The 16,936-nt window shown below is 34.5% G+C and overlaps 3 protein-coding genes across 6 annotated transcripts; 2 read left to right on the top strand and 1 right to left on the bottom strand.

Moving 5' to 3' along the window:
- The first annotated feature begins 4,040 nt into the window (after nt 1-4,040).
- LOC133704181 (uncharacterized) lies at nt 4,041-8,411 on the top strand. Its single transcript, XM_062128949.1, has 4 exons — nt 4,041-4,625; nt 6,167-6,374; nt 6,994-7,929; nt 8,008-8,411. Exons 1-3 carry the CDS (start codon nt 4,118-4,120, stop codon nt 7,103-7,105), a joined length of 828 nt encoding a protein of 275 aa, XP_061984933.1. The 5' UTR covers nt 4,041-4,117; the 3' UTR covers nt 7,106-7,929; nt 8,008-8,411.
- On the top strand, nt 7,421-8,095 carry LOC133705246 (uncharacterized). The gene is made up of 2 exons (XM_062130386.1): nt 7,421-7,929; nt 8,008-8,095. The coding sequence occupies exons 1-2, from the start codon at nt 7,421-7,423 to the stop codon at nt 8,093-8,095; spliced, it is 597 nt and encodes a 198-aa protein (XP_061986370.1).
- Nucleotides 8,412-8,944: 533 nt separating the features above from the next.
- LOC133704562 (uncharacterized) lies at nt 8,945-16,149 on the bottom strand. Of its 4 annotated transcripts, none has more exons than XM_062129419.1 (10): nt 15,781-16,149; nt 14,463-14,826; nt 13,452-13,610; nt 12,566-12,649; nt 12,328-12,435; nt 12,062-12,154; nt 11,837-11,980; nt 10,100-10,207; nt 9,374-9,425; nt 8,945-9,276 (listed from the first exon to the last, which is right to left on the bottom strand). In XM_062129419.1, the coding sequence occupies exons 2-10, from the start codon at nt 14,799-14,801 to the stop codon at nt 9,248-9,250; spliced, it is 1,116 nt and encodes a 371-aa protein (XP_061985403.1). In that variant the 5' UTR covers nt 14,802-14,826; nt 15,781-16,149; the 3' UTR covers nt 8,945-9,247. The 4 variants fall into 4 exon arrangements, with proteins under 4 accessions (XP_061985403.1, XP_061985402.1, XP_061985404.1 ...); XM_062129418.1 differs by having other exon boundaries at nt 15,889-16,149; XM_062129420.1 differs by having other exon boundaries at nt 12,352-12,435; nt 15,889-16,149.
- Between the last annotated feature and the right edge of the window lie 787 nt (nt 16,150-16,936).

The following is a 16,936-nucleotide window of genomic DNA, read 5'->3' as shown; positions in this document are numbered from 1 at the left end:
TTACAAACTTCTTTCCTGTCTACAAACTAAAAATATAATCATTCTATATAAAAGGTCTTTTTGAAAATGTATTAACAACTATTTTTTAAAAGTATTTTTTATTTAAAATTATATTAAAATACTGTTTTAAAAATAAATATATATATTTTTAACACCAATATATCAAAACGATCAAAAAATAAAAAATAATTTTAAATTATTGTGAATTTTTTCGACTTAATATATCATCGCAATAGCTATCGGTAAACACCGACAAAAATTTTCTCTTAATATATACCGAGAGAATTACAATGAGAATAGAATGAATGAAAAACAAAAGCTAAAAGTATGATGATGTGTCATTTTTACATACAGAATTGCTGACATGTCTAAATCTATCGGTAAATCTATTTGTAATATTTAATTTATGACATGATGAACGGTCCTCCTCTCTACCCCCCTCATTTTTTTTTTCTTCTATTTATTTCATTAAGAATTCTCCACTTCAAGTAAGCAAAATTATCCATTTTTTATTTGAACTCAATTTTAAAATGTTATTTTCTATTGCATATTTTTATAATGTGTCCTGGGTTATGTAAAAACAGATTTAATCCATTCAGGTTATTTTTTATTATTTATTCTTGTTGGCCAGTAATACTCACGATTTACAACTTGTCATCAAGGATATTTATGAGGTCAAAGTTCATGTGTTTTTTTTTTCTATCCATGGTCAATCCCAACCCTAATAGTCCAAGAATAAATAGTCTTCTATGGGCTTTAATATGTGATGTATGGAAGGAACAAAGATTTCAGATGGAGACAGACCACTACCAAAAAATCGATAAATACAAACAGAAATACCGAGGAAATATTTCCGTCTGTAAATTTTCTTCTTTTTCTTCTTCCACTTCTTCTTCTTCTTCACTCTATGTAAAAAGCATCAATATCTATTTCTTTCTCTTCTTTTATCTCCTCATCTTCTTCTTTTTTTCTCCATGCTCGGGTATGTCTTCTTCTTCTTCTTTCTTCTTTTATCCTCTTAGTTTTTTATAATTAATATGCTTTACAAAAAAATTTTCTCTCTCATTAACTTCACTTGCAACTACATTAAGGTAATATTTTTCTTTTTTCTTCTTTTTTCATGATTTTTTTCACTATATTTGTTTTTTATTTTATTTTTAATTGTTTTGATTCTTAATAATTGTATAAATTTTGTTGTGGGATTTTTTTTTCATATGAGACCAATTTTTAGTTGATTTATTTATAGGGATTTTTAAATTTTTAGCAATTGCAACTTCATTTTTTTCATATGAATTTTTTTAGTTGAATTTTTTTTTCATTTTATTTATTTGTTGCGAATTTGTTTGAGTTGATTTTCTTTTTTTTTTCCAAGCATTTTGAGTATATAATATGCAGTGTTAATTTATGTTAATTTAATTATTTTATAATTTTATAAAATGAATTTTTTAAAAATGTTTTTATATAATTACCGACGGAATTTTTGTTGGTAATAAAAAATTATTACCGACGCGTCTGTTCCGTCAGTAAATCCGTCAGTGATTATACTACCAACGGACAAAACATTACCGACAGACAAAACATTACCGATGAACAATTCACCGATGGATCATTTTCGTTTGTGATTTTGTCGATAATATAATTACCGATGGAATATGTGTCTTACACCGACGGAAAAATTTTGTCGGTAAAACTGTTAAATCTTGTAGTGGACAATTAATGATTTTTCTATGTATGAAATGGTTTCGGAGTACAAGTGGTTGGTTTTCAATCCGGTAAGTAGAAGTTTCCTGATTTTGGTTTGATCCGTAATTGGGTAAAACGAAGTATTATTTTTGTCCGTCGGTAAATCCATTTGCAACTTTATTATTGAAAGATCACAGATCACTAACTAGAGTTTTTTTGATGTATTATTTCTGTTCATACTCACGTCAACAAGTTTATTGCTAACAGAATGTGAGTATAAACACCAATAAAAAAATCTTTAATATCAACAAATTTAAATATTCTAGTAGTGATGGGAGCTAAATCTTTAAATTTTGCAATCGCATCAACGTTGATTTCTTAAATACAAAGTGGAAACATCATTTTCACAACTGTTTTTCCCTTTCGATCTATTATTTGCCTCTCAAAGAGGCTGTCAAAAGCAGCTTAACAATTTTTTTTCCTCTTTCGGTTTTTTTATTCTTTCTTTCTTTCTCCTTTGGATAGACAAAGTGGAGGGGAGGGGTTTTGAAGTGCCTCCCTAGATTGTGAAAATGAAATCAAACAAGTCTCGTTTTATTGGGCCTTGGGAAACTGGTATCTGTTCCCATCCATCCCCAATGTTCACCAAACAAGCACGTATAATAGGACCCATAGGCACCTTTTGGGCGTCGGCGGTGCGGTAGACACTCAACAAGTCTAGCCCCGTTGAATCGTGGTTCTGAACGTTAGGTTTGGGCGGCTGTCTTGAATTTTCACAAATTCTCATGAAAATAATCACGATCCTGGCAAAAGTATTGGAGTATAGTCAATTGCATATGATTCCACATTAGCTAGTCTTTCTTTTTTTCTTTTGTTGTGATCATCGACATTCTAAAGTTAGTGTTTTCATGTCAAAATTAAGTTGCCTATTTATTTCAATCACAAACCACGTCAAAACTAAGAATTCATAATAAAAAAAAACTTGATCCTCCCAACGAGGTTTGAATTCCAGTGATTTTTTAACTATCAGCTAACCCTTTTAGCTTCCATATATGCTAGTTGTTTAGCTGATAGCCTTTCTGTTTAAACGTTTTAAAAATATTTTTGATTTTTTTTTGGAATATTTTAATTCATTGATGTTAAAAATGAATTACCAAGCAGGCTATCTGAATTGATTCGCTGCCAAAGCCTTTAAGGCTATTTAATTTACGCTTTTTTCTATGATATCAGAATCTTAAATTTGAAATCAATACCGCAAATAACATATAATTACCGTGTATCAGGTAAGCTTGTTATAACAAATTAATATTGCTAGTTTAATTTATGTTGAAAAAAAAATGTAAACTTCAGGTAACAAGTACAGTAATTTACAGTAGCTAAATAACTTCTTAATTTAAAAATGAATAATTTATTTGTTCCAGTTTAAGGATTTTATAGCTTTTAGAGAGAAGTTTCAAAATATTTAAACTGAGACCATATTAATTAGTTATGCTCTAACATGATTGATATTGTAATAAATAGTTTTTTTAAAATATTTTTCACTTAAAATATGTTAAATCATTATATACATATATTTATTTATTTTTAATATTAACATATTAAAATTATTAAAAAGTACTGAAAAAATAAATCTAATTTCTTTTAAAAATAAACATGCTTTTAAATAACAGTACCAAAAACAAAAGTTATTGTTTTCTCGAACGACTAATTAGGTGTTTTCCCAAAAATTTTAATGTTTTTTCACTTAAAATAAATAATAAAAAATACTTTCAAATGTGCTGATGTTAAAAATAATTTTTTTAAAATAAAAAAATTTATTTTTAATATATTTTTAAATAAAAAATATTTTAAACTATTACCATCACTATAACCCCATGTCATTAGTTGAAACTGAGTAGCTTGTTAATATGTGGTTAAATTTAATTAGCATCACTCGTGATAATTATTAAGTTGGCTAACAGTATGAATTTATTCTTGGAGGAGGCTGGAATTTGTAGAATCCACCGAAACCCCTATTCTGTGGCATGCATGTTGTCGTGGCGCTCTGATGATTATTAAATGCGTTGTCAAATTTCTAATCAATATTTATCTCATGACTGGTCAATTTCTATTTTTCTTTATGTGCCTGTCAATTATTTGTCATTTAAGATGATGCCACCACAAGGACTAAGTACATGCTGTTGATTGTGATCTTCCAGCGCACGTGATAAGACGCGCGGGAAACAAATTAATAAATCAAGAAGTTTTTGGGTTTTCAATTGGGCCTGGGCCGCTTAACTGGGCCGCGTAACTGGGCCGTGATAACCGACTACACCACGACACCAAGGCCGCAAACGGATATGGATAGAAATCTACCAAGACAGAAGACGAAAGAGATATGTATGAGATATGATAGCAGAACTATCAGCATAGAAGGTGGAGGGAGGAGAAGGAAATGTTGAGGATGGTGATGGGCTTGGGCAACCCAGCGTCTTCCGTCCATTCTTCTTACTGTGTTTTAATCCCAAGAAATCCGAACAAAACTCCTCACACCCAACATCCAGTCTTCAAAATCAATCACGCCCGTCATTCTGATTTCCACTATAAAACATCCGCTACTAGTTTTACGTCTTGTCGTCTACATGCTCGACGAAAGGAAAGCATTGCTCCTCCAGCTGTCGTGAGCGATCTCGATGATGAATATGATGATTTTGACGATGATGAGCTTGATTATGACGATAAAGATGAAGATGAAGAAGAGTTTATGCCATTTGGGAAGATGAAGAAGTGGCTTGAGACAAAACCACGTGGGTTTGGTGGGAGCAAAGTTTATGATACTCGTGTTGAAGACAAGCTGCTTGAAGAAATTGAGCAGAGCAGACTTGCTCAGGCTGCTAATATTAATAACCTCAAATATCCTAATCCTGCTGCACCCAACAAGACTCACCATCAAGCTAAGAACGGTCAGTGCTGCTCTCTCTTTTTTTCCCCCACTTTTTCTTTGAGTTCTATCGTCAGCTATGGCAGCCATGAATAATTGCATCCATATGTGCATTTTTCCCAGCTCCTATATATGTAAAAAGTAAGATTTATTAAGGTTGTAAATTGGGTTGTCCGTCTAATTGTCTATATTGGGTCTGTGCTGTAATATCAGCAAATGAAGGAAATGCTGGTTAATAATATAAGTCCTCAAGTAAAGTTGGCCTCGTACTGAAGAAAAAAATAGTGCCAAGAAAACATGTCACCAGCACTACTTTGGCAGCTGAATTTTCTAATTGATGAATTCTAGAACCTTGATTCGAGACAAGATAAAGAAGCTCATCCCTTCGGCCAGGAAAAAAACAATGTGCTGGTGCAAAATTCACGTACTAGATACTTTTTTCGAGATTTACTATGAGATGGCAATATATTAATGAAGTTCAATAAATAATGTCCCGGTGGGACTTCTGAAAAGGTCTGAGTTTGGATGGACTTCTTAATTGCAGGTTCTCATTTTGAGCTTCCTTTGAGATGAAAATGGGGATACGGGTTCAAAGAATAGGGAAATGTTCCCTTGTATTGTGCTCTTCTGATGCCCATTACCGATTTTTGTTTATTAAAAAAAGCAAACAAAGAAAGAAACCTGAGTCTTTTTACTGTTTCTGTTCTTTTTTTTTTATCAAAACTAGGACATACAGTGATTGAAACACACAACACTGAAATAGGAATTAACGTTTTTATATCAGTTCTAGATACTTCAACAATTTTATGAAATGTACACATAGAGAATAGCTTTATGCTTTCAGCATTGCAATTAACAGTTAGCTTACAGTATACATTGATTGGAGAGTTTTCACAGACATTGCCTGAAGTACACGTACTGTTAAGTATTTGGCCTCTCCACTTGAAATGGAAATGTCTTCGATTATGCTTTAGTGGAACTTTCATGTGAATGCCATCTCGAACAAGTAATGTGGGATTTAGAACAATGAGTCCTTGGCTGCTTTGAATAACTTCTTAGTGAAGTATCTGCAGCCAAAGTTGACAATGAAAAGAAAGAAGAAAGGGGTTTTCAAAACTTAATTTAAAGGAAGATGCTCGGCTAATAGTCAAGCCTAGCTCCACACCGGGGCTGTGATGTCATCCCACCTATGATCATTTTTATTTTATTTTTACGGAGCTCTGGAATTACCATAAACAAAAAGTAAACGATGTACTATTAATATGCTAAATGGAAGTAGACATCTGGTAACTCTAGCTTGCTGCAGATATTTGCCAACCACATAATTGCCAAGTGCCTGCATCCTCTTTCCAGATTTCCCATAAATAGATGTTGATGTTGTTCTTCTAGATTTCATTTTATTGTACTTATTAGTGTTTAGAGGAGCATGATATAGTAAATTGCTAGTTTGTTTTCAAAATGCATTTAGTATCATTAATTGTTTTTACAATATAAAAGTGGTAAACCATGTGTAGTCCATTTAACTTGAGTCTGATTTTGCACAACTATACTGGATCAATGCAGCACCCGATGTTATTCCAACTGGCATTCGTGTGCATGTCATCAACCTTCCGAAGAAGAAGAACATCCACAGAGATTTGAAAACAGCTTTTAAAGATGTTCAAGGTATTATTAATATAATCCCAGCTGTTTCTGGAAACAAGAAGACAAAAGATCCTATTTGCAAGGGCTTTGCTTTTGTTGATTTCAAGTCGGAGGAGGATGCTGCTAGGTAAATATATGTCTTTTGTGTTTATAATCAAAAGATCATAGTAGGAAATTCTGCATGCTTTTGGTTCATGGTATTATTTCTATGACAAACTAATGAAGATTGTGATTTTTATTCCTGGTCCTGAAATCATCACTCCTGGTTTCCATGAATGGTAAATGTTGGGTGTAACATTCCCAAAAAAACCCACAAGGTAGATGCCATGTTGCAAGTTTGTACATCTTAGACAAATTCTCTTCACTCTTTCGCTTGGAGAGGGTGGGGGGGGGGGGGGGGGGGGAATTTAAGATGGAGAACCAAAAATTTCACTTTGTACATACTTTTAAAATTGAATGTTTTGTTTCATCTATTGAAATTCCTAGAAAGAGCGTTAAACATGTCTTGTTGTCTGAAAAGTTGTCAATCAAAACATGGCAAAAAATTCAGTCTAACTGTATGGATAAGCCACCACGTGTAGTTTTAACAGACAATCCACAATATTTTGCATTCTGGATCATTGTTGTATCAAGAAGTATTCCAATATACATCCTGTGTAGCACAGTTCATCTCATCAACCTGTGTGAACTCATCTGATTGATTAGAACGGAATTTTTTTATCGGAAATGTATTCCTATCATGACAGGTTTGTGCAACAATTTTCTAAGCAAAGCATAGCATTTGGCAAGATTCAGAAGCAGATAAAATGTGAGATGAAAAATTCAAGCTCTTTATCGTCTTCTGATGATGGAATTTAAGATGGAGAACCAAAAATTTCACTTTGTACATACTTTTAAAATTGAATGTTTTGTTTCATCTATTGAAATTCCTAGAAAGAGCGTTAAACATGTCTTGTTGTCTGAAAAGTTGTCAATCAAAACATGGCAAAAAATTCAGTCTAACTGTATGGATAAGCCACCACGTGTAGTTTTAACAGACAATCCACAATATTTTGCATTCTGGATCATTGTTGTATCAAGAAGTATTCCAATATACATCCTGTGTAGCACAGTTCATCTCATCAACCTGTGTGAACTCATCTGATTGATTAGAACGGAATTTTTTTATCGGAAATGTATTCCTATCATGACAGGTTTGTGCAACAATTTTCTAAGCAAAGCATAGCATTTGGCAAGATTCAGAAGCAGATAAAATGTGAGATGAAAAATTCAAGCTCTTTATCGTCTTCTGATGATGAGTCAGCTGGCAGCTTCGCCTCTGACATATCTAAATCTGATGGCATGGATGATTCTTTTGATGATCCCCTATTGATGAATTCTGTCACAGAAGGAGAGAGAAGTGCTGATTTCAAAATGGATGATTCTTTCCTTGAAGAAACAGTCTCTGACATATTTGAATCTGATGACCTGGATGAGGAGCTAAAAGATATAACAGAGAACGTGGAATCTGTAAGCAAATCAGACTTGAGCAGTTATGATAGTTCAGAACCAAGGATGGAAGCAGCTACTGATTCACTTTCCCCAAAGAAACAACATAAAAAACGGGCTTCTAAGAAAAAGATAATAGCAAAGGGAGGGGCAAAGAAGGTTCCGAAGTTGGGCATCCCAGGGTCTGCAAAGAGGTGATTTCCTGCATCTTGGTCTACCAGCGGCATTACTTTCTTTTTTTAATGTATTTGTTAATCTTGAACAAAATGCAGGTTGAGGATAAAGGAGAAGGCAGTGCTAACAGATGTGTTCACTAAATATGGATTGAAAACTGCTGCGGCTTCAGCGAAAGAGAGTTGAGCTATGGTATTTCCATTATTCAAACTGCAATGCGGAGTTCGGTAGCTTCACTAGCTGTCTGTTGTAATTTGTGTTCTTCCGACCCCATTCTAGTTCATCTGGAACACTAAATCTTCGAAATCAGTCAACTTTTCTGGTCGTATTATCCCAGCCTTTTCACGGCTTCACGCATAACATTTTTGGGTTGGAAAGAACTAGGTTAGAAAGAATAAGAGTTTTTAGTGTTACTTTCAAAACTAGTCTCTGTAATATGAAGTGTTACTAGTGGCTCTATGGCATTCACCGTTTCAAATATATTGTAAGATTTTCTTTGCTCTGTTCGGCTAATTTGTTCTCCGAATTTATTTTACACCTTTCACCAGTAACTTGGTAATGAACCTGTTAGTGGATTAACTTGATGAGAGACTCTCAACTTGAAATTTGGTTCTATTTTTCACTCTAGTACAGTCAATGGAATTCTGTACTGATATATTATTATCCCGTTCAACTCTGATAATATATAATTTTTTTAAAAAAAACCCTAAAATTCTACTCCAAGGAAATTGGACCACTGTAATAAAATCCTTAAACGAAATCAAAACAAGTTATTTATAAATAAAATTTCATTTAAATCATAATTGCTAGATTCTGGATTTACCTTCACACCTTAAGCACCTTGAAACAGGTCAAAACCTAAAAGAAAGCAATTTGATATATGATTTCGTTTAGACAGACAGACGCACCTGAAAATACATCTATGTACGAGGTTTGTCCATCACTTGAGATTTTCTCTAATTATTATTACTGAATCCATACAAGTGATATAATCATGGTCCATGGAGTATTGTACCATCCACAACAAACGGGAGCTGTATAAAACAATGTCTAAATATGGAATTATGGATCTTTAACAATGCACACATGAGGGCATGTCGCTAAAATTACGCCCATGCTAATCATTGTAACTGAACGTGCTGATTTTGCAGGAAAAAGTTTTGCAATGAGCTCCAATCATTGCAACTACACCGGCAACCAGGAGTTGTGGTTTGATCCTCTCACCACGACTTCTAACAAAATCTTTTTGCCTAAAGAACAATGGATAAACAGGAAATACAGTACTTCATTTCTGATTCAAATGAAATGTATGCAGTAGATACCACCATTAGACAAATACTACTCAAACCCCTCTTGAACTTCACCATCTGCAACAGAAAGAGAGCCTGTTAATTTAACAAACTAAGAAACTAAAGTGATATATAGCTAGGCTTGGGCTATAAGGAATGAAACGTGAAATCTTACCTGCAAGTTTGATGGCCAGGTTCGCTTGAGAATCAGCCTCTGAATTATATTCCTATAAAACATATACTTGAACAAGGTCAGAAAATTAACCAGCAAGACTGAAGAAGCATCTGCAGCAAAATTTTACACATTGATCTATGCTGACTTACTGATAAGCACAGTTTCATTACCAGTACAAAATGCTCCAAGTTCAAATTCACAGTAGTGGCTCATTTTGTATTTTAAAATCAACCCATTATGCAGAAGTAAGTAAATACCGTAAATATTAAAACCTCAATCCTTGGTTGGATTAAGATGTTAGATCAGGTTTTTTTTCTCTGAAAAGAATGATTTTTGGCAGGTCTATTCAGCCAAATTGTAAACCTCAAACCTACCCAGCACACACGGATTGGTTATAGCCAATTTAAAATAGATTCCACCCTTACATGCAGATAAAACAAACAAAAGTCAATTTCGCTTGGATTTCAGCGGCATTATATAATCAACACACACAGCACATCACTATGCAGTGCGAGATCGTTTGCAAGACAAGTAGCATGAACAACTAGCATACTAATTCTCAATGCAGTTCGAGATCATTTGGCACTCTTCCAAATTGCGTTCATAGCATATGTCCTTTTAGATAGAGATAATGATAGACTGAGACAACATTTAATACTCATTCTATACGATCCACAAAATACTAATATCAGCCCCAGGAGTGCAGGCATAACAAACTGCACTAACCCGCGGAACGTGACTGATGTGGAAAGAAAGAAAACTATTCTTCAGCTTCTTAGCTTCTTCGTACAAGTTGGTGATGTTCTCATGTCTGGCCTTCCATGAACCCTCAATCTGCTCCAAGTAAAATTCTCAATGTCAAACTAAGGTAGAATGAGACATATATGACCACTAACATATAAGAACCAGATCTTAGGACTGGAATAAATGAAATAAATAAATAAATGGATTTTTGTTCAAGAAAGAAATCTTATTGGAATTGTCCATATCCACTCCATCCTTCAGAACCAAATCACATCCCAGAAATAGGAATGCGTAGTCTGTTCTTTAAATCTAAAGAAACCACAACCTAAGGCTATAAATGAGCCAAGTCGAACTAAGCGAAGCCAGAACTAGCTTTAAGAAATTTGAGTTAGGTATGATTCAAAACATAGCATCCAAGTTCAGTCAATCTCTAGTCAAGCTTAGCCTCCTAAGCTTAACTCGTGAACAATTACACCATACTCTGGTTCACGTTCTCCAGTCACATAAGCACGACTGTACTCAACGTTGGGCTTTTCTAATATAAGATGAAATCATCATTGTCATTAAAAATGATGTTATATTATTCCAAAAAAAATTATCTAGAAAGGATTAGTGATTTATAAACAAATAATAGAACTCTAAATAAAAGAGGTGGAGGATTCTAAAAACAAACATGAAACAATCGCATCACAGATGAGATTTTATTTTAGTTTCCTTATCAAGATTGCTCACCAGCCGATTGATCTAGGACACGAGTAGGAATTGAAGAAAGAGATGGAAGAAGGAATATGAACAAAATCCAAGAGGGGATCCACCTCTCAAAGTTTGCTTTGAGCAAAAGTGTGAAAAAATATTTAGCAGCGGATTGAGTAAAAAAAAGGAAAGAGCAAGAAAAGGAGGTGAAAAAAGGGTTGCAGAGGATAGAACTTGGAAGAGAGAGTGCAAAATCTTGAAAGTATGGTGTATAACCTTGCAGTTGTGTTGAAAACCGTGTTTGGTAAGTTCATGGTTCATCAACGTACTCAAAATTGTATGCTTGAAAAGTTTGAGGCTCAGCAACATAATCAGAACAGTGATATCATGCTGGATATTGCAATAAGAAACAAGTTTTTCACAAGGAGCATAAAGAACCACTGATCACCAACAATTTATGAAATTACAAATATCTTGAAATATTTCTTCTTCTACCACATCAACAACATTGCCACTCTTGAGGATACTCTGGCTTTGTTGTTTATTGAACAGGTCTAGTAATGAGGGCCGGGTTTTGGTTCATGTGTTCAAGAAACAGCTAGAGTTAAGCCCAAGTTACTCATGAACATCTTGGAGGAAAATTTGTTCAGGGCCTACATATTCAAAGTTGGGAAGAAAAATACAAGGATGGACTCGATCAGTGACAGGAGACACAAACATCTGGTGTAGTTTAATGATGTTCAACCTCCTCTACTCCTACTGCCTTTTTCCCTTTTTACATACAATAATCATTATTAATCAGCAAATCAACTCCTTAAAATGGAGTTGACTTTAGTGGAGAATTCAACAAATTGGCCCTGGAATTTCCACACAAAAAAATAAAAAAATAAGTCAACTGGCATGAGTCATATTGGGAAACAAGTGAAAGGTGAAAGCAACAACTAGATGGAAAAATCAAATTAATATTTTGAAAAGACATGCCAGATGAGGGGGTTTATATAGACATGTAATCAACGACAAACCAACCTGCATACAGACAAGCTTGGAGTCTCCTTTGACATGAATTTTTGTATAGCCTTTTTCAAGAGCGTACTTCATTCCCAATAAGATGGCTCGATATTCAGCCATATTATTGGTTGCAATGCCCAGTCCTTCCCGTAATCTGCAGATCTACATGAAATGAAAGTTGAGAAAAATATAAATATTACTAAAGTTAATACATGTAGATATTATGTGGGTGAAAATGCATACCAAGCTTCCATCATCATTTCGTAGTACAGCTCCTGCCCCAGCTTGTCCAGGATTTCCTTTTGAAGCACCATCAAACTCGAGAAGACAGGATTTCTGTGAGTAAAAAATCAGAGTTTTCTTTGTGCCATGAATGCACAAAAACAAGTATTTTGAAGTCTTTACTAGCTGATCCTGGGAAGACATGATTACAAGTAACCTAACAGTATGCTTTTCTACTATCAGACTATGAAAGACAGCCTGGTTAATAAAAGCATAGATAACATTACATCCATTGCTTTACATCCACGTACACTATTGGAAGACTGTGCTTGACACTCAGCTTGAATACCCAACTTGGTATGCTTACGAGTGATAGATGCTGATCCATCTATGCCCTGTAATCAATTGATATTTTATAAGAAAAAAAAATGGCCTTAGCAAGAAGAGGAATTTCATAAACAAGGATTAAAAAAGACACATCCTCCAATGCAGAGAACCAAATAGACCAGCATGCATCAAACTTACTTTGATTTCTGATCCCAGGATTTCCTGTGATCTCTTTTTGTTTGCATCATTTGGGCACGTTTCAGCATTGGAAGATGCAGGTTGCTGCGAAAAACTACGGTAAGTTTAAGTTTGTATTGTACAGGAAAAAATCTCCAACTCTTCCAAGCACCACATCTTCACAAAGGAATACGAAATGCTTTCTAATGCATGCTATATAAATGTCATTGTTGGAATAATCTTCCCACAAGGACCTCATTTGATCATCATAAATATGAATTTGAGGCCATGCATAGCACTCTGCTAATTGCATTGTCACTTTTATATTTCTGCATGAACTGTTCATCAATTTTAACACATAGTGACTTGTTTGATGAAATCAAGATATTTCTCAGCTAATAAGGTGAAAGCATGCTATAGGTTGGAGGTAATACAAGCATTACCATTGTGACAATTTCACAGACATTCTCAAAGCTAACCACTTCAAATTATTTATAAAGATTATAACCATGGTGCTTGTCCACTTTCTAAATGAAGAAATGAAAAAAATATGATTTTCTTATCTTAACCTCGATTATTCGATTAATCACAACTCCATTTAAAAAATACATGGACTTGTACACTTTCTAAGACAAGGATATATTTGAGAATATACACACCACAAAAGCAATAAATAATATTTTGAAAAATAGATGGAAATCCAAGAGTGGATAATCAAAGTGTGGTAGAGGGAGTATCATATATCTTCCCTTTATTGCCTTAGCAGATAGAATTAAAGTTGTTATTTTTTGTCTGTCTTTAACCTTGCAAAGTAATTAATAAATAAAGACTACAAATCACATATAGTCTAATTAGTAAATAGAAAAGTTATTTCAATTTCATGAGGTGATGATTGAGTTCAACACACCTGGAAAGGGCAAGGAATGAGCGTGCCAAAAAGATCCTCTTTCAGATCTGCAGCTCTGATAGTGTATAAAGCATTCTGAAGCCCATGGGAAACAAGATATGCCTCAGAGTCCTTGGATAAAGAGTAACCCTTGTAGACACTCACAGGAGGGTCCAGTATCTAACAGCAGAAAAAAGGCCACACATCTTAGAAACTAATCCAAGCTAACATCTGTATAGTTTATAAACTACATCGGAATCTAATTCTAAGGTTATCATTAAACATAAATCCAGGAAAAGAAGAAATAAAGAAAACATATTGTTATCACCATCTCCTACCAATCAACCGCTCGACAAAATGGTGTACTAACTCATAACCTTTCAGGCATGTCGGTACAATGAGGCAGCTTGATACTAGAGAAAGTAAAAGGAAAACGTTCTTCAGCTCATAATAAGGGTTAAGGATTGTGGGTGATACTTTACATCTTTTCAAGATATATCATGATGAAGGGACTCTACGCGCAATAATTCCCAAGTTTGAATATCCATAAAAAAACAACTTGAAGGACTCATGATGCAAATAACAAAGATATTCTGGTGCGGAGAGCTGCGTTGCAAATCCAATAGGACAGATATTCTGACAGATTAATGAATGAAGATCAAGGCAGAAATGCCTCAGATGTGAAGCAGAAATTTGAAAAAGATCATGTAAAAAGCAGCAGAACTATAGTTAAACTGGCTGGCCCAGATCATTCAATATCCTAACATAAACTTTCAGATGCTGCAAAATTTAACAAGGAGTGATGGTTTAACCTCCATAAAAATTAAAAAAGATATGAAAAAAACAGAGCATCGGCAGCTCCTCCTTCTGATACTTCTCAAAATAGTAATTGACATATAAGAGAATCTGAAATGAAAACATGTAGAACTTACAATGCGAGAGCGTTGCAGTAGCATCACTTTTAAAAAACGAGAACAAATTAGCCAACGTGAATACGTAGATAATAGGGTGACATTTGAAGAGAATTATTACCGAAGTTCCAAGTTGGGCCTCGCAGTCAGCAAAATTCTTATAAACACCGACAACATCTCCTTTCCGCACAACAAAGAAAGTATCCTTCTCGTGGTCCATGACTGTCGTTGGCAGAGAATCCTTCTTTTTCCTAATCGAAGGTTTTAAACTCGGTTTTCGAGACGAGTAGCACTGAATGCGAAATCTGGTGGAGAGAAATTCTAGATGGAGGCCGGACTGTTCGAAGCTCCTTCTCCAAAAGGGAATACGAGATTGCTTTGACGCGTTAGCAGTCCTCGTCGCTAAGAAATGGCTTGTCCTTCTAAATATAAAGGAAGACAAGCGAGAGAAGCAGTTCATTCCACCGTCGTTTTCCCTAGATTGTCTGAAAGACAATAGAAATTTTTATTAGAACTATTCAATTGAATAATGTGAAAAAAAAAAGTGCCTAGAGAATTTAAGCCCTGTTTAGTTACAGTAAACATTTTTCATTTTCCCTTTCCAATTTTCTCCTTCATTTTCCACGTTTGTACTTCCCGCGGAAAATAAAATACAAGTATAGAACTGTTTCTACGAAATTATTTCCGTTTTCGAAAATCCGAAAACACAAGATAGTAGTTTCAGATACGAAACTACATGCTTCTCTAATTTCTCCATGTCGATATTCAATTTGTTCGCCAGTTAATTAAATGAATTTGACCACAAGATTAGAGGATAAACGGCCCTTTACAGGTGAAAACTCATGTCCACAAGCTCTATTCTAATTAAAGGCGAATAACAAGCAATACACTCTAGGAATGATCACAATAAGTGACTAGTTGAGCTAAATCTAGCACTAGAGCTGAAAAAACAATGGGTCTGGACTTGTATCCGTGAGTACAAAAAAACAAAGTGTTGGCACACGGGAGAGCTCTAGGAGACAAAACTTCAAGCACTTGGTGTGCATTGGTTCAAGATCACCAACTTTCGGCCACAATTCAGAAAAGATAGCATCAATCCCATCTTATCTTCGTCGATACCACCCAAGGAAAAAAAACTCATCTTACAAACTCAAACCCGGGTCAGTTTTTCATTTCCTCCTCTCTCGATGCTACAGACGGTTGTAGCAACATCATCCCCGCTAGAGCAATAATCCACCCAGGGAAATTTTTTTTGAGACAATCAAATAGCTCAAGTAGCTTGGACAGAAACGCGTATTTTCAAAATGGAAAACATGCAAAGAAAAACGCGGGGGTGCGGTTGTTGCTAAAGACAACGTTAGAGGACGTCTTTTAGATGTTTCCAAACCAAAGAGTAAATATGGGAAAACTACTAAATTGTTCTCTTTTCGTTTTCTTACATTCTCAGGAGCCAAACACCGATGAGAAATGAAGATTAATGGTGTTTTGCAAGGATAGTTCACCAGAGAAAATAATGATAGTAGTGGATGGATGGATGATGAAGTTACCAGTGAGTAGACGATTATTTGATCGATGATGAAGCTACGCTACTTGCGATGTGATTGGAGACAAAACTGACTCTGGAAAACGAAAAAAAAATGACTCGATGCGAAGGAAGCAAATAACTTCAGTTTTGATAACGGCATATTTTGTCAATTGATTATGGCAAACGACATGTCTTGCAACAATTTTGGTTCTGCTCTTACTAGGCGGTATTTGTTTATGATTCGTGAATCATAGCCGACTTCAGAGCCAAGAAAGGCATGTCAAATAACAAACTAAACTGGGAGTAAAATCACTTTAGACCATTACTCATATTGGGGGTTGGAACAGTAAATTTATAATCTTGCCCTTCAAACTAAAGATATTTGGCCTGACTGAAATGGACAGGAGGGTCCTTTTCTTTTTCATCAGCATTTAAGGTACACAGATGCACGTGGAAAAAAAATAAAAAATAGATCTGGCGTACAGGGACACCTTTGGTTTTTCCCCTTTAAAAACATAGTTAATTTAGAGACCTTTTGTTTACGCGTTAAAAGTTGTGTTTAAAGTAAAATGCAGGAGTTAAGTGTTTGATAAAGAAAAAATCACTGATACTGTTCATGGACTCCATTAATTTTTGTGTTTAAAACACAGGATTAGGATTAGTCTCTTTGGGAACGCGGCTGCGGCTGTATTCCTAAAAAATTTGATTTTTTTTTGCTAAAATTTAATATGGTTTGTACGTTTTGGATCGTTTTGATGTGCTGATGTCAAAAATAATTTTTAAAAAATAAAAAAACATCGTTGGCATGTATTTTGACACGAAAAGTTATTTGAAAAGCACCCGCAACCACACTGCCAAACACGCTCTAAAGAAGCAGCTGAAGGCTGCTTTTCTTGCACTGTTCAATGAACAGTGCAATTAATATAAACAGTGCAATTTTCTTGCACTGTTCGCATACACTACGATTTTTTAAAAAAAAGTTTTTTAATATTTTTTTTAAATTAATTTAAAGTGAATTTTATACCTGATAATATTTTATCTAATTTTATTATACGCTAAAAAAATTATGA

Source organism: Populus nigra, chromosome 10 (genome assembly GCF_951802175.1).
Source record: "Populus nigra chromosome 10, ddPopNigr1.1, whole genome shotgun sequence".
NCBI classification, from domain to species: domain Eukaryota; kingdom Viridiplantae; phylum Streptophyta; class Magnoliopsida; order Malpighiales; family Salicaceae; genus Populus; species Populus nigra.
The sequence above is the reverse complement of the archived record's forward strand: the minus strand, read 5'-3'. Positions and strand labels throughout refer to the sequence as shown.

Coding starts and splice junctions, on each gene's coding strand:
- LOC133704181 (XM_062128949.1), top strand. CDS start 4,118: ATGTTGAGGATGGTGATGGGCTTGGGCAACCCAGCGTCTTCCGTCCAT. Junction 4,626..6,166: donor TCACCATCAAGCTAAGAACG/GTCAGTGCTGCT, acceptor GGATCAATGCAG/CACCCGATGTTATTCCAACT. Junction 6,375..6,993: donor TCGGAGGAGGATGCTGCTAG/GTAAATATATGT, acceptor CTATCATGACAG/GTTTGTGCAACAATTTTCTA.
- LOC133705246 (XM_062130386.1), top strand. CDS start 7,421: ATGTATTCCTATCATGACAGGTTTGTGCAACAATTTTCTAAGCAAAGC. Junction 7,930..8,007: donor ATCCCAGGGTCTGCAAAGAG/GTGATTTCCTGC, acceptor AACAAAATGCAG/GTTGAGGATAAAGGAGAAGG.
- LOC133704562 (XM_062129419.1), bottom strand. CDS start 14,801: ATGAACTGCTTCTCTCGCTTGTCTTCCTTTATATTTAGAAGGACAAGC. Junction 13,611..14,462: donor AGGCCCAACTTGGAACTTCG/GTAATAATTCTC, acceptor TTCTGCTGTTAG/ATACTGGACCCTCCTGTGAG. Junction 10,208..11,836: donor CCAAGCTTGTCTGTATGCAG/GTTGGTTTGTCG, acceptor TACTTGGAGCAG/ATTGAGGGTTCATGGAAGGC.